General features: G+C 38.8%; 1 protein-coding gene across 4 annotated transcripts in view; it reads left to right on the top strand.

Annotated features, from left to right (window-relative positions):
* Positions 1–664: 664 nt before the first annotated feature.
* Positions 665–14,334, top strand: part of tmeff2a (transmembrane protein with EGF-like and two follistatin-like domains 2a) — a 104,968-nt gene continuing 91,298 nt past the window's right edge. For 3 of the 4 annotated variants that reach the window (XM_087265758.1, XM_087265756.1, XM_087265757.1), the window contains exons 1-2: positions 665–1,326; positions 12,770–12,879. In XM_087265758.1, coding sequence (XP_087121884.1) covers positions 1,143–1,326; positions 12,770–12,879 — 294 coding nt within the window. In that variant the 5' untranslated portion in view covers positions 665–1,142. The remainder of the gene's footprint in view (positions 1,327–12,769; positions 12,880–14,334) is intronic. The other variant, NM_001128365.1, reaches the window with a different exon arrangement.

Raw genomic sequence — 14,334 nt, 5'->3', positions numbered from 1 at the left:
AAAATTGTAAGTGAGAAATAAGAAAAGATTTAGAAATAAAAAGGCGTTTAAATGTGAAAAAAGGGCAATAAAACGCATGCAAGCGAGCTTCATTCAGCTATATCCAAACGAGACATGCAAGTGGTGGTTGAGAGGTAGTGCGTTATAACGCTTTGTGAAAGTAGCTTATTATGGGAAGCGTCATGTCGTTAAATGTCGTCAAAATGCCATCTGAACTGTTCAGCTCGAACTCATATTCATTTCCACCGCCGCGAGCGTTTTCAAGCACACACAGTCGTGAACTCCGCCTCGTCCCTCTGTTCTCTTCATCCTCCGATTTAAGACTTTTGTTTAGGACACCGGGATCATTTCACAACATAGCAAGTTTCCGATCGATTTCTGCTGCCATCGTGCTCAGAGCAGCAGTGCTCAATTACTGGGAGGACTTTCTCGGCATGGTCCTTCGCCCACGCGTTTGCAATGCAAAGCCCTGTTAAAGTGGACTACGGGATACACTGTTCTGCACTGGCCGTCGATATGCTCGCGCTGGACCATCGCCTCGCTCCTGACACTCCTGCATCCCTGTCCACCAATCAGAGCCGCGGCATCGTCCCGCCCCTCCCGACTCCTCGAGGACACGTGATCTGAAGCGGTCTGGAAACCTGCCGCTTGCCTTCAGTGCGTTATTGTGGTTCACAGGTACAGAGGAATGGCCCTCCGCGAGACTCTGACAAACTCACGGCTCTGCGCGAGCGCACGGACTGAGGACGCAGGACAGTCTCTCTAACCGGCGCTTCGGTGGATGTTGTAACTTCGGCATGTCACTCGAATGGGATATATGATTTTTGCCCCATTTGTGGTTCTCAAGCCCCCCTTGGCGTATTTTTATTTTTGCCTTGATTTCTAAGCATCTCGCTTACCCACTTCCCTCCCGATACCATCCCCTCCCCTGTCATCGCACCCAGACCTCTCTCATTCCGCATCTGCACCCTCTCGCTTCGGGCGGATCCTCGGTCTTGTCATCCAGAAACAACTGCTTCATGGGGCACATTCCCACCGTCGGAAAATGTCCCTTACTTGGCATTTAAGCGCACCCGCAAAGTTGACAACATTGGGACACGGGCAGTCGTTGCGCGTCTGTGAGCTGTGTTGGGGGAACTGAGATGGGTGTCTCGGTGGCGGCGGCCCTACACGAGCCCCGAAGTCCGCACCAGTGGAGCCGGATAGTGGGACACTGGGTATGGATTGCAGTCTTGTCCTTTCTCGCCACTTTCCCGGTGCAACAACTTGGTGCGTTCCCGTCCTCTCTCAGCGACTGTCAGACTCCAACTGGATGGAACTGCTCGGGTAAGATGTTCAAGTAGCGCTGAAAGGAAAACGGTTTGACGTTTCCTTGGCTACGGAAAACGGCTGTTTATCATACAAGTCGCATAAGTTACAGACCTAAAATAATGTGCGGTGATGCACGGTTTTGCGGTTCACTGCTGCTAGAAAGATGTTGAAGAGCTGCTTCAGGCAGTCTCCTGCGGGTCTATTTCCGTTACGGTGTAAATAATTATTTGTTTTCATATTTGACATATTTTCAAATCGTGCGCTATTAATAGTCTCAATGCCGTAAATAATACATCCCAAGTTAATATTCACCTGAAATGACAGTTGCATGCCGTCGATGTAATCGCTGTTCACTGCAGTAAAGTCGAAACTGTCTGTTATGGTTTTGGATGAGCTTCATGGCACGTTCTTGTTCACAGGGATGAAACAATGTTCAGTTTACTAACAGTCGCTGATGCAACATTTCATAAGTGATCAGCTTTTCAAGTTTATTATGTTCAAAAGAAAACAGATGGTTTTTATCATTATAGCTTTAATGATCCTAAAAAAACACACACACAGGATGATAAATGGCTAGTTCATCTGTGTAACGTTATCTAGATGTTTATTCTCATTTAGACAGTCTGAACCAGCCTTGTTGTTTTCTGGTTTAAAAAAACAACGCTTGTTTACGTGACCACGGTTGTGTTTTTAACTTTTTTATGTAGATGAAAATGACACAACAAACATCCACAGGTGCCCACTATGTTTTGCATCAGTACATGTAACATAAAAAAGGCATTCACACTGGCAGAATTTTACAATATAGCCTAATTTGTTTATAAAAATCGTTTTACATGATGTGTTTATAGCATTAAGCTGACTATGCTGCGCTAACGAACAAGTATTATTTAAATTGAAAATGTTTCACTCTGAAATACTCCATCATATTATTGGCAACAATTGCATAGAGTCGGCAGAATAATCTGCGAGCATCAGTCCACTGTAGACTCGGATATTAAGTGGGTTTTGATTTGGATTGCGGTCGACCTCTCACCCTCACTGTCAGAGCGCCGTTCAGATGATTGCGGATGCACGTGAAATAATCATCAAGCGCGCCCCGAGGCGGGAGAGACGCGCGGAACTCGCTGCATACTTGTTCTCAGTTTCCCGCCGTGGCGCCTGACTATCAATCAGCAGGTCACCGTGGGCAATTAGGTGTCGTTCCAAAACGTCTATCCTTGCCTCTTGCTTGCACTTTGTGTATACAACTCATGTTAATGGCATGCAGGAGACGTGGGAAGCTCTACCACAGACATGTCTGAGGGCCACTTTAGTGTCTTCGTGATTTACAAAAAGAAGTGTTGATAATGTAGGATGTATTCCCTCTGTAAATCCTTAACACTGTCATACTGCCATCGCTGAGCAATAAACAGAACATTAATTGGCAGAATCAAGCATGTTTGCTGATAATGGTCTATTATTGTATTACTATACAGACAGTGTTTTTAATTATAAAGTGAGTTTATATAGCTTATCTGACTGTCCTCGGTGTCACTTAAAAACCTTTAATGACAGAAATAAAAAAAGCTGCCACTGTTTTGTCACAGCTGCAAGCACTTTCTTTTACATTAAAGTAATATAAAAATATTTTGTATTAAATAAAGGAAGTCTTAGGGTGATATAATAAAGATAAGATGAGGGCGAGTAAAGAATGGTAAGATTGACATTTTAGGTCAGCTATCACTTTAGATAATGAGTTAAGATTAACACAAGTTTATAGACAAACACACAAACAAAAATCATCATCCATTAAGAGGGGTATCTGGGTGCGTTATGGAAAAGGGGGAAAAATGCAGGTTCCTACTGACTGAATATAGTTTACATCTCCAGCCTTATGCGCTGAACACAGCAATAATGTCCAGCAAAACAAATGCAAGCCAGCTGTTTAGTCAACAATCCTAACCTGCGGCCATTGGCAGTGGACACAACTGTTGTGAGTGCTTTTGCATTGCATTTATCTTATTACTGAAGCAATGATTTGAGTTCAGCGTCAGCTCTGTAAGCTATTTGTATCAATTTTATACAGCTGCTGCCTCAAAAATAAGTCACTGTCAAAACTGTCAGTAAGCTTTTATTTGTATTGTTCATAGATATCAATAGCTCTCTTTTAGAGACTTTTTTGCAGCGCTGGCTCACTTGAAGGCTTTTGCATATCAGCTGCAAAGGAGGCGAGACGAACACAAGCAAAGTATGCAAGAGGAGACAGCAGACTTTTATGAATTCAAAGAGACATAACAACATAATCTGCCAACTTTTGATAGTTCAGTTAAACTCCTAGAGGAATAGATCATTTAAACATGAAATCCTGTAATCATTTACACTCAGTAATGTCATTCCAAACCTGTATTGCTGACTTTAGAATGCAAAATTGGCATACGTGAATTTTATTTTATTATATCGTTCATATATATTTATAAAGTCAGTCAAGTCCAATGTTGTTTGTACATTTTCAAGATATGGTATATTGTTTTCCATAAAGTAATATTATTTATGCTGATTTATAAGACAAGAGAATAAGAAAACGATCGATGACTTCATTTCAATTCTTGGCTAAAGCATCGTTTTAGTTTTAGTAAATTAGTTACAAAAACTTCAGGTTTTCAGTTACTTCATTTCTAAGGAATGGTTTAGTGTAAAAGGGAAAATTCATAACAGATTCTGTTTCTGAACAGACTCTTTTGCCTTACACCTTACAGAAATGCTAAAATAAAAAAAATAAAAAACCTTCAACTGATAACAATATCCTGGGGTTTGAATTCCAGCTCTTTAATGGGTTGACAAGTGGTCTGATATCTCACTCACAGGAGTTGTCTACACTTCACCTTTAGAATATTTGTGTTTCTGCCAGCTTGCTTCTTTCAATTATTCACCTCACTGGCAAGGCAGAAATAACAATCTGCATCTCCCCTGATACTCTCCAGTTTGGCACATTTTGAGACATAACATTGGCTCACACTTCTCGTTTGTTTTGATAAAATTACGACACTCTCAAGGAGAGCAAGGAGACCTGCAAAACCAGGTGTTTGAGCCAAGAGAAGTTTCTTATTTCACTGCAGACGGGAGAAACAAGCAGCTGGATGTAGCACCGACAACACCCTTAATTAGGACTTTTAGCGCTCTGTTACTGATGAAGTGGAGGTTGTTAGACACTTATCATTTTCATGAAAGATTTAATAATTAGCACCATCTTATGTTATTTTTTTGTACTGTATGTTGTAAGGTTCCGTGCACATTCTCTAAACTGATTGCATAAATCAGCACTTCACCTTGTCACAGTAAAGCTACAGCTGCAACTTGCAACCCATTTGTTTTAAATTGCATCCATTAGCCTCTAAATAGCTTTTATGCAAAAGTGGCCAAGTCACAGGACAAATTATGCTGCTCCCAACATCCATCCCAAAGCAGTTACCAAGGTTATACTGATTATAAAGTTCTTTACTGATCTTTTTCTTAAATACTTGTTTGGATATAACTTCACCTTGGGGGGCAATATGCAAATATTTGGCCTTATATAGGATATATAGAATTTTCCTAAAGTCGCAATGAAGTAGATGTGCAGTGTGATGTACACCTGAGTATAATGCAATATGAACAAAAAAGGGAGTAATTGGTGCTATCAATCAGCTGTTCATTGAATTTTCGATATTCATTCTAAGCTGTCTATTGCTGTTAAAATTAAACATTTACCTAAATGTAAATGTATATAATTTCACAATAAGATTTTGTTTAAGAAAATGTTTACTCACAGTTGAAAAGTGTCTACAGAAAACTACAGAGCTGTTTGGTTTTGTTAACTTTGGAAGCATCTGTGCATACGGTGGCCATTTTTTTGGCAATTCTAATTGTATTACATAATAAACAAAAGGAATTATTAAATATTTCATTTTAATTTAAATCTTGTTTCAGAGAGGCTTGATGACTGAATTTAGTGATGTATGGACTGAACCTTCAGAAATGCTGTAAATTCTGTAACACTCTACATTATTATATTTTGTATTTGTGTTTTGTAATAAATTCAAAGTGTTCTGGTCTGTTTGAGATATACAGGCTTGCAGACCCACACACTTTTCAGGCCACTAGTTTCAGACAGGGGTGCACCATATATGAGTAATCATTAATTAGTCGCGGTTTTGTATCATTAAATGAACTATCCCAGGAATGTCAACATGAATTATATTTAAAGTATTTATTAGCAATACACAAAATGCCGACAGCTCGCTCTCTGCAACTCTCACAGGGTCGCCCACTGAAGCTAAGTAGGGTTACCTGGATGGGAGACCACAAAGGTGGGAAGGATGGAAAAGCTACAGTAGGTGGCTGCTGGAAGTCGTGTTAATGAGGCCAGCAGGGGCTGCTTAACCTGTGGTCTGTGTGGATCTTGAGACCCCAGTATATTGATGGGGACTCTATACTGCTCAGTGAGCACCATCTTTCGTTTGAGACGTTAAACCGAGGTCCAGACTCTGTGGTCATCAAAAATCCAAAAAGAGTAGGGGTTTAACCCCACCATCCATGCCAAATTTGCTCACTGACCTCTGTTTGTCATGGCCTCAGCTGGTATGTGCTGTGCTGTCTGGCACAATAGTCCCTTCATTAATCTGGGGTCGCAACAGTGGAATGAACCACCAACTTATCTAGCATAGGTTTTATGCAGCGGATGCTTTTTCTAGCTGCAACTCATCACAGGGAAACACCCATACAAACACTCTCTTTCCAACACATACACTACAGTAAATTTTAGCATACCCAATTCACCCATACAACATTTCTTCTGGACTTGTGGGGGAAACCGGAGCACCTGGAGAAACCTACATTGCAAACATGCAAACTACACACAGAAATGCCAGCTGACCCTGCAGAGGCTCAAACCAGCAACCTTCTTGCTATGAGGCGATTGTGCTACCCACTGCGCCACCGAATCGACATAAGGAATTATTATTATTATCATCATTATTTTAAAATACTACTCACACATAATTAGATTTTTTATTGATATTCATATTGATCAATATAATGATCCATAACAGTGTTAACTGTGTTACTATGACATATTTAGTTAATGTTTTTCAAACTATTGTGTTTTATTATTGTATACTGTACAGCCATCCTAACCCTAAAGCTACCCCTTCTAGCCATAATTAAACTACTTCCGCCCACTTGGAAGCCTGCATCTAGTGGTCTAAATATATAATTGGTCTGTTCTGATGTGTAAGGCTGTTTGCTGTGAGTTTAAATATAGTGTTTGCTTTGCTAGTGACAGCCTTAAAAAATTGCATCTGCAAACCATTGTTGCAAATAGTCATGCATCAACTGATCCTATTTGCTGCCGTGTGTCAACGGGCGATTGCATGTCACATTGTTCTATACACATACCTTGAAGTTCGAAGAGTTCTATGTACAAACAGAACTGTTTTTATACTCATGGAAAGTCTATTTTAGATGCAGGAAGAGTTATTTAACTTGTTTTTGTGGCCCGTCAGAGTGTAGAACATCTGAGGATGAAAGATGTAATTTCCTGTTGGGCTCCTCTAATCATTGCTCTGTGACTTCAAGGACTTTGAGGAATTTTTATTGAAAATTTTCAGGATGTTTTCTTTTTCTTACTCTCATGTTGTCCATACACATAAAGCTCTTATTTTCTCCACAAAGAATAGGAGAACAGATCTTATCTCTCCATGTAGACAGCTACTGAAAGATTGTCCTGCCTGAGAGACTTTAAAGAGAGCAGAACAAAATTCCTTTCTGCTCATGATAACACATCCCCTCTGAAAAATCATATTTAACTGACTTCCAAAAGCTTATTTACACTTAATCAAGTTATCCGACTGATGTTCTGGTTAAGCTTAAAATCTAGTTAAGCATTTAAAAGCTTTTCAGTGTCCTTGATGAAGAAATTACTGTAATAAATTTGCAAGATGCCACTGCCTGTTTCCAGAACTCATTTCCTCCTGTGTGACCTGCTAACTTTCCACAGTGTCTGTTTTTACTTTCCCATCTCCAGCCTTATATTGTTTCGTTCTTTCTGATGTTCTGATGGTCAGAACCTGAATTATTGACCCTGTTCTTTCATTTAAGAGCGGGTACAGCCATTGGAACCTTATTAACTCTTGTCTCATTCAGTTCCATTGGTATTTTGCCATAAAAAACACCTCTTTATGCTGATTGATGTTATAAACTGGTCTTATTATATTCTTTTTATTTTGTATGTCTAACCATTCATACACTTGTTAAAAGAGCAAGTAGTTAGATGCCTTTTATATTTGTAGTCATTTCGCCCATAGGCAAATTAATCGGAAGTCCTAAAACAATTGCAGAAAAGAGCTTACAGAATTATTGCAGAATAAGATGAATAGAAACCCCAGATTATAAAGCCATTCTCTAAACGTTTCATTGAATATAAGAGCACCTAGCGACATAGTTGCTCAGTGGTAAGCAATGTCTCCTCACAGTAAGAAAGTCACTGATTTAAGTCCTGGCTGGGTCAGTTGGCATTAATGTGTGGAGTTTTCATGTTCTCCTCATGTTCATGTGGGTTTCCTCCGGGTGCTCCGGTTTCCCCCACAGTCCAAAGACATGTGCTATTTAATAAACTAAATTGGCTGTAGTGTATGAGTGTAAATGAGTGTGTATGATGTTCCCCAATACTGGGTTGCAGCTGGAAGGGTATCCGCTGTGTAAAACATAGTATACTGTATGCAGGATAAGTTGGCGGTTTATTCTGCTGTGGCAACACCTGATGAATAAAGGGACTAAACCTAAAAGGACAATAAATGAACGAATGAATGAATGAAAGCACCTGCAAAGAATTTAAACTTTTTTTATTTACAGAAGTCATAGGTAAAATATTATGTTTGTACTTGTTTAAAATACAGTATCTGTTAATCCTCTCACACCAGCACTCAAATACCCCTGTATTGTTGCTGCAGACTTTAGTAGTTTGCTGATGTTCATTCTGTGACCTTTGGTTTTGTTTTCAACTGTGAAATATTTGACACCTTGTGGAGAATATTGACAGTGTGCAAACTGTGCTGATGAAGAATTTGGCATCACACACACTGTATGTATACTCAAGTGTACAGTCAAAACAAAATATCGCTACTTTGGGTTTTAAGCCTGTTTTAAATTTAGCAAAAATATTCTGTTTCCGTTTATTCAGCTTCTAGTCATTCCAGTTCATTATGACCTTGATTCTTCTGTGAAAAGCTAAAGGTATTTTAAAGAATGCTTTAATAATTTTTTTGTCTACATAAACATAAGTTAATTAATTCACTTGAGTGTATGGACAAAAATACTGAAACCTTACTTTATGTCAGTGAAAGAATAGCGTTTCCGGTTTGTTGTTGATGAAGAAGTATTTGAGTATTTTTGTATGTGTTTCGTGTATAGAAAACAGGTCCAGACAGTTAAAGCGTTCTTAATGTATTCAGTGTTTGTGTGTGCGTGTGTGTTTGAAGGAATTTGTCTTTTCAAGGTCGGTTGACTCTTTTGCCTGTTTTTTTTTTTATTTTTTTTACACATTTTCTGACACCTCATGTGTTGTTTTTTAATAGAATATGCTTTTTCAGTTTCACTACATGATGCCACTGCTTCAGATTAATTAGACTGAATAAACGGATTTAGTGTCTAGTGAGCGGGAGCTTCTTGTGACTCAGATCTGCATGTTCTTCTCCGATCCATAACACCATTTCCCCCTTCCTGCTCTTGTTGCCAAGTGTCTCACTGAATGCTTCTCATCTCAAACATGCACTCTAAAGCATCTACGTGTGTCGTAAGGTCAAGATGTATTATGACACAGCTATGGAAGGGCAGCCAAGCGGTAGAGGTGTGATAAAATTCCTTGTATCTCAATGACTTCGCAGAGGGAGTGCTAGCATCAATAATGCAATAGATGCATCATGCACACTCAAGCCGACAAGGTATGCACCATTTGTGAGCCTAGCCCATCTTTAATGCTTCTTCTAAAATAATTATTTCTACTAAAGGTGCATGAGTGTTTTATTATATGGGGTCCAATGATATTATGTAAAAACAAAACTACCTTCTACTGCTTTTCTGTTATACAAGCTTAAAATGCCATTAGTATCTGGTTGAAGAATATATTAAAAGTCATGCTTAAAGGCACAGTTCACCCAAAATGACAACTCACTGTTTACTGTCACAAGTGGTTCTGAATCTTTATGAGTTGGCTTTTTTCTCTTGAACAAGAGAATATATTTTGAAGAAAGCTAAAAAAAACCTGCTACTATTCTATAGTAGACTTCCATAGTAGAGAACACAAATACTATGGAAGTCAGTGGTGACAGATTTCCAGTGTACTCTTACTTCAGAGTGAGTAATTGATGGAAATATTTTTCAGTTTTGGTTGAACTGTGCCCTATCAACCTAAAATCAGAATAATTTCCCCTTCCTTTTTGAAGACCTCTATTTAAATTATTAGATGTGTGGCATGAAAGTGGGAAAATCCATCATTTAACCTTAACTTGCAGATTTGCATTAAAGGGCACCTATGATGAAAATCAACTCTTGTAAGCTGTTTGGACAGAACTGTGTATAGGTACAGTTTGTCCACAGTCATATTGAAGTGATATAAACACAATAAGTCTTTTTTTTTATTTCCTGATGTTAAAATAGGATCCAAATCCCATTTTGAGGCCCACTGCAATGTGACGTAGGAGTGTGGTTTTCCCCCCACCGAATTAATCGACAGCCACGTATAACATATCTTCGAAGTAACACATATTATTATATCCACATGACAGGAAGTGCATAAAACAAACAGAATTAAAAGATCTGTTCAGCTCTTTGTGATCAGCTGCACCTCAAAAATGAGTTTTACAAGTTTAAAACGTTTAAAACAGTGCATGTTTGCAATAAGTGGACAATAAAATTGCTGTAATTTATCACGACAGCCACATAGTGTCAGTACAATCATAAAAGAAGACGCTTCAATCCTGGTTTGACTTAAATCAGGTTTATTTTGTCTATTAACATAATGGATATCCATACAGCAGTGGATATTAACGTGTATCCTGTCACATTTGCCATGCAAAAACATTCCCAAACAAATATATCAAATAACCGTTGCAGAAAGTTCTTACTAAGGGAAATCTGCTTTATTCTTGTCTGTCACTGTGCTGCTTATGCATGAGATGCAACAAGAGAAGTCTACACCCATCAGAGCAATTGTGAGCAATCTTTAAGCTCTGACACACAGGTGGGAATTGTGGGTGGGGAGAACTAGCTCATTTGCTTTAAAGATACAGGGAACAAAACAGCTACAATGTCTTAACAGCTCAAAATTCCAATATTCTGAAATAATAATAATAAATAATCTGATGGGTTTTCAGAACTGAAACGTTACAGACACATTCTGGAGACACAAAATACTTTAATTGTACTTACTGAACTGCCAATATTTATTTTTACAATAGGCTAAATTGCAGTGATTTTCATGCTTCTTTGCTTTAACTGAAAGTTTTTAGTTCTCTATCTCTCAAGGAAATGTAACTATTTTATATATTGTCAGAAAAGTATCTAATATGTACATATTCATACTCATTTGTACAAAAATGTAACATTTTTAAAAGAAGGTGTTCCCCCCCAACCACCCCCCTAAACCCCACCAGCATTGGGGGTTGAGCAAATCATACCAAAATGTATGAATTGGATCATACAATTTCATATGAATTGAGATGAATGAGATTGCATTGAATTCACTTCATAGGAGGCTGGCTTGGTTCATAACTTATAAAGCTTTAACAAAGACTAGTACCAGTACCTAGACTAGAACCCGTATATACCCAACCATTCAGTCAATTACTAATGGACAAAATCATGTCCCATAAAATCAAGTCAATTTGTTCATTTGTTTGTCATTTAATTGAATATTTTTACACTTGGGAAGAAACCATGATGGTTTCATGCCAACATTAAAGCACCAAGTAAATCAGAATTCTACTGATGCTGCTGTGCTCCATGACAGCTCTGAATTGTGAATAAAATGATCAAACTCAAATTAAGGCATGTGTTCTTATCAGTAGGCCAAGGGTTTGACAAGGGTTTTGACTAATTGGGTTTGGCAAACACTCTGACTAGTATTTGTTGCTTCAGTAGGCTGAATTGATTGAATGTCAGTTTATCACAAGAACAGATTGCGAACAAGATGAATTTTAATGACATATTCTTGCTCCAAAGCTTTAGTGTGAACAGCTACTCTAATATCACATGAGGGATTTATGCACAAACCAAGAACCAGCATAAATTCTCAAAGTCTCCAGAACTAACTGAGAAGCACAGTGTGAATATTGCATGTGTCTTGCAAGTTGCATTTTCTCCCTGTGGCGTTCGGGGTCTATTGATAATTTCTTTAGCTGAAATGCAAATAAGCCACAAGGTTATGTAAGACATCTTTGCACACTGCATGTGGCCCTTTAGCAGTGGCCTAAAGTAGCTGTGTGTCCTCTGGTGGTGTCGTTACAATGAGCAATGTTCTGCTTCATTCTAGCTTCCAGGCCTCACAGGATAACGCAGGGTAAAAATACTGTGTAGCACTTGCAAGAAGCTTATTTGCTTTGACAGCAAAAATCCCAAGGCACAAGAGCGGACCACTGTTTTGTGTCATGTAGTCTTATTATGATGATCTATGGTGCTTTGAGTGGAAATATATGCAGGTAATGTAGAACGGATCATGAGATATTATTCTTTATGTAATGTGTGTGTCATTTTTATAACATTTACGCGAATGATAGAGATGCTTATTCCTTGCATAATAATAAAAGCTATCAGGTAGGGGCTGAATGATGAAGTGGCCAACGGGTAAGCTCATTATTTTGGGAGCTCATTGCTAAATGAATAGCGGTCAGCTTCTGCACGCTGAATTGTAAAATTAAGTTTTGACTCAGCGGTGGCCTGTTTTTAGAAACAACTCATCTTAATTGTAATCATATTAAGGAATCCTTGTGGACATAAACTGTCTGCAAGCTCTTGATTTTTGATGAAGTGTGATTTTTCCACTATAGTCTGTCCAGCTCCTCAGCAAAATGAGAATATTTCAAAGTGCCTTTACTCAGCTTATTATAAAAGCTGAATAAGGTTCTCATGTGGCGATTTCAAGAAGTTCACCATGTGCTGAATCATTACTCTTCCTTGAACACTTGTTTTATTTCCCATAAGAAAATGTCTCAAGAGCAAAATATGCTGGTGGCGAACAGAGGTGCTCATCACAACTTGATGAAGCCCTCAGAAGCGCTGCCAGACATAGCCTGCTGGGATGACATGTTCATTCAGTTTGTTCTGCTGATTTATTTTTGTCTGAAGTGTCTGAACAAAGATTATCCTGCTTGTGTTAGTTGCATCTTCACCCCGCTGTGTTTATCCAGAAATTCAAGATGTTTTCTGGCTCTCTGTGTTTTTGCAGGGGATGATGACCGGGACACAGATCTCTTCCTTTGTGACACCAATACTTGCAAGTTTGACGGCGAATGCCTCAGAATCGGGGATATAATAACATGTATATGCAACTTCAAGGTAAGACCACATCCTCTATCAACCGGCATTCAGGTTTGTTGTAGGCTCTGAGGTTGTGCGATAGAAATCTTTCATGGCTGTGCCAGAATTACAGTATTGTTACCTTTGCTGAAAATTCAATATAAATGGTTATTATAGAACCATATTGTGAAGCCTATTACGTGATAATTTGTTTATAGCGTCCTTTTCATTGTCTGTATTTATTTCCACGATTGTCATTGCAAGCTATACATGAATGTAAAAAAAAAAAAAGTGCACTACAAATAATGTTATTGTTCCTGTAAATAAACTGACTCTGAACTGCTGAAAAGAATCTCTTAGAGAAAAAATCACCAATAAGACAGTCCAATTGACTTTCTCTTTTTTAATTGATTTCTTTTTGCAGTTTATTTTGCTTTTTTAAATTAATAACCTCAAGAGTTTGAAGAGTATGCTTTGAAAATTAATTTAGAGACAAGACAGCCTTACGCTGTTTTCAGTCCAGCCGAGTTTCAAGAGGACTACTAGAAAGTGTCCCACTTTGTCTGCTTTGGCCTTGAGATCACCGTGAAATGAAGACGGAGAGAGTCGTTCCTAATAACATCTGAGTTTGGTCTAAATGAAAATGCATTAGAGTCCCTTCAAGGCACTGAGCACATAGGCACTCAATGAGTGTGTTATTTTTATCCCAGCTTGCAAAGGAACATTAGTTTCTTCGGTGAGATAAATAGCATTACCTGTTTGTCCCTTTTTCTTTGGTCCAAACAGAACTTCTCAGACTTATGAAGGCATTCTGTTTTTAGGACAAGCCTTATTCTATGTCTGGCCTCTGTGGGTCACATTGTTTTAATTTGTTTCCAAGTGATGCACTAATGCTATTGGCAGCAATTGGACTGGCTTGATTTAAGCATCCTGGACTGTGCGCCACATGTGTGTAAATGATACTCTGGCGTCAGATAGCTTAAACCTAATAATGGGTTATGTCTTTATTCCATTAAGTGAAATAATTCATCAAAGAATGAGCGTCAGGAGGCTTGTGATGGCTCTGAAGCCCAGGGGAAGTCTACAGTCAGGGAGGTAGAGCTGCTGAGGAGAGGAAGAAGGTTTGATACGCAATGAATGGAGGTCATTCAAACGCTGACATTCATTTACTGATGTTTATTCGCCTCACACCATCTCTCAGAGGCACCTGGCACATCACTCATACTGTGATGTTTACTTAAGATTGGATCTGTAATGGTTTTTTAAGTATCCATTATGTCTGGGTGTTTGGTTAAATTTTACCGCTTTTCTGCTGTAAGGTTGCGGGGGTCTGAACATAAAGTCACTTTCAAGCGTGTGATCTGCATGTGCTTCTAGAAGGAGAGAAATACCCCAACCTTTAAGGGAGAAGAAGCACATTTTTACTTGCAGCTCTGGTTTGTTGTGTCATGTTGAATTATAATTGACTAGCTGAGGGTGCCAAAGGGAAGCAGT

Source organism: Danio rerio, chromosome 9 (genome assembly GCF_052040795.2).
Source record: "Danio rerio strain M-AB ecotype USA chromosome 9, GRCz13ab, whole genome shotgun sequence".
Lineage (NCBI taxonomy): Eukaryota > Metazoa > Chordata > Actinopteri > Cypriniformes > Danionidae > Danio > Danio rerio.
Note: the sequence above shows the minus strand (reverse complement) of the source record. Positions and strands in the feature narration are given on the sequence as shown.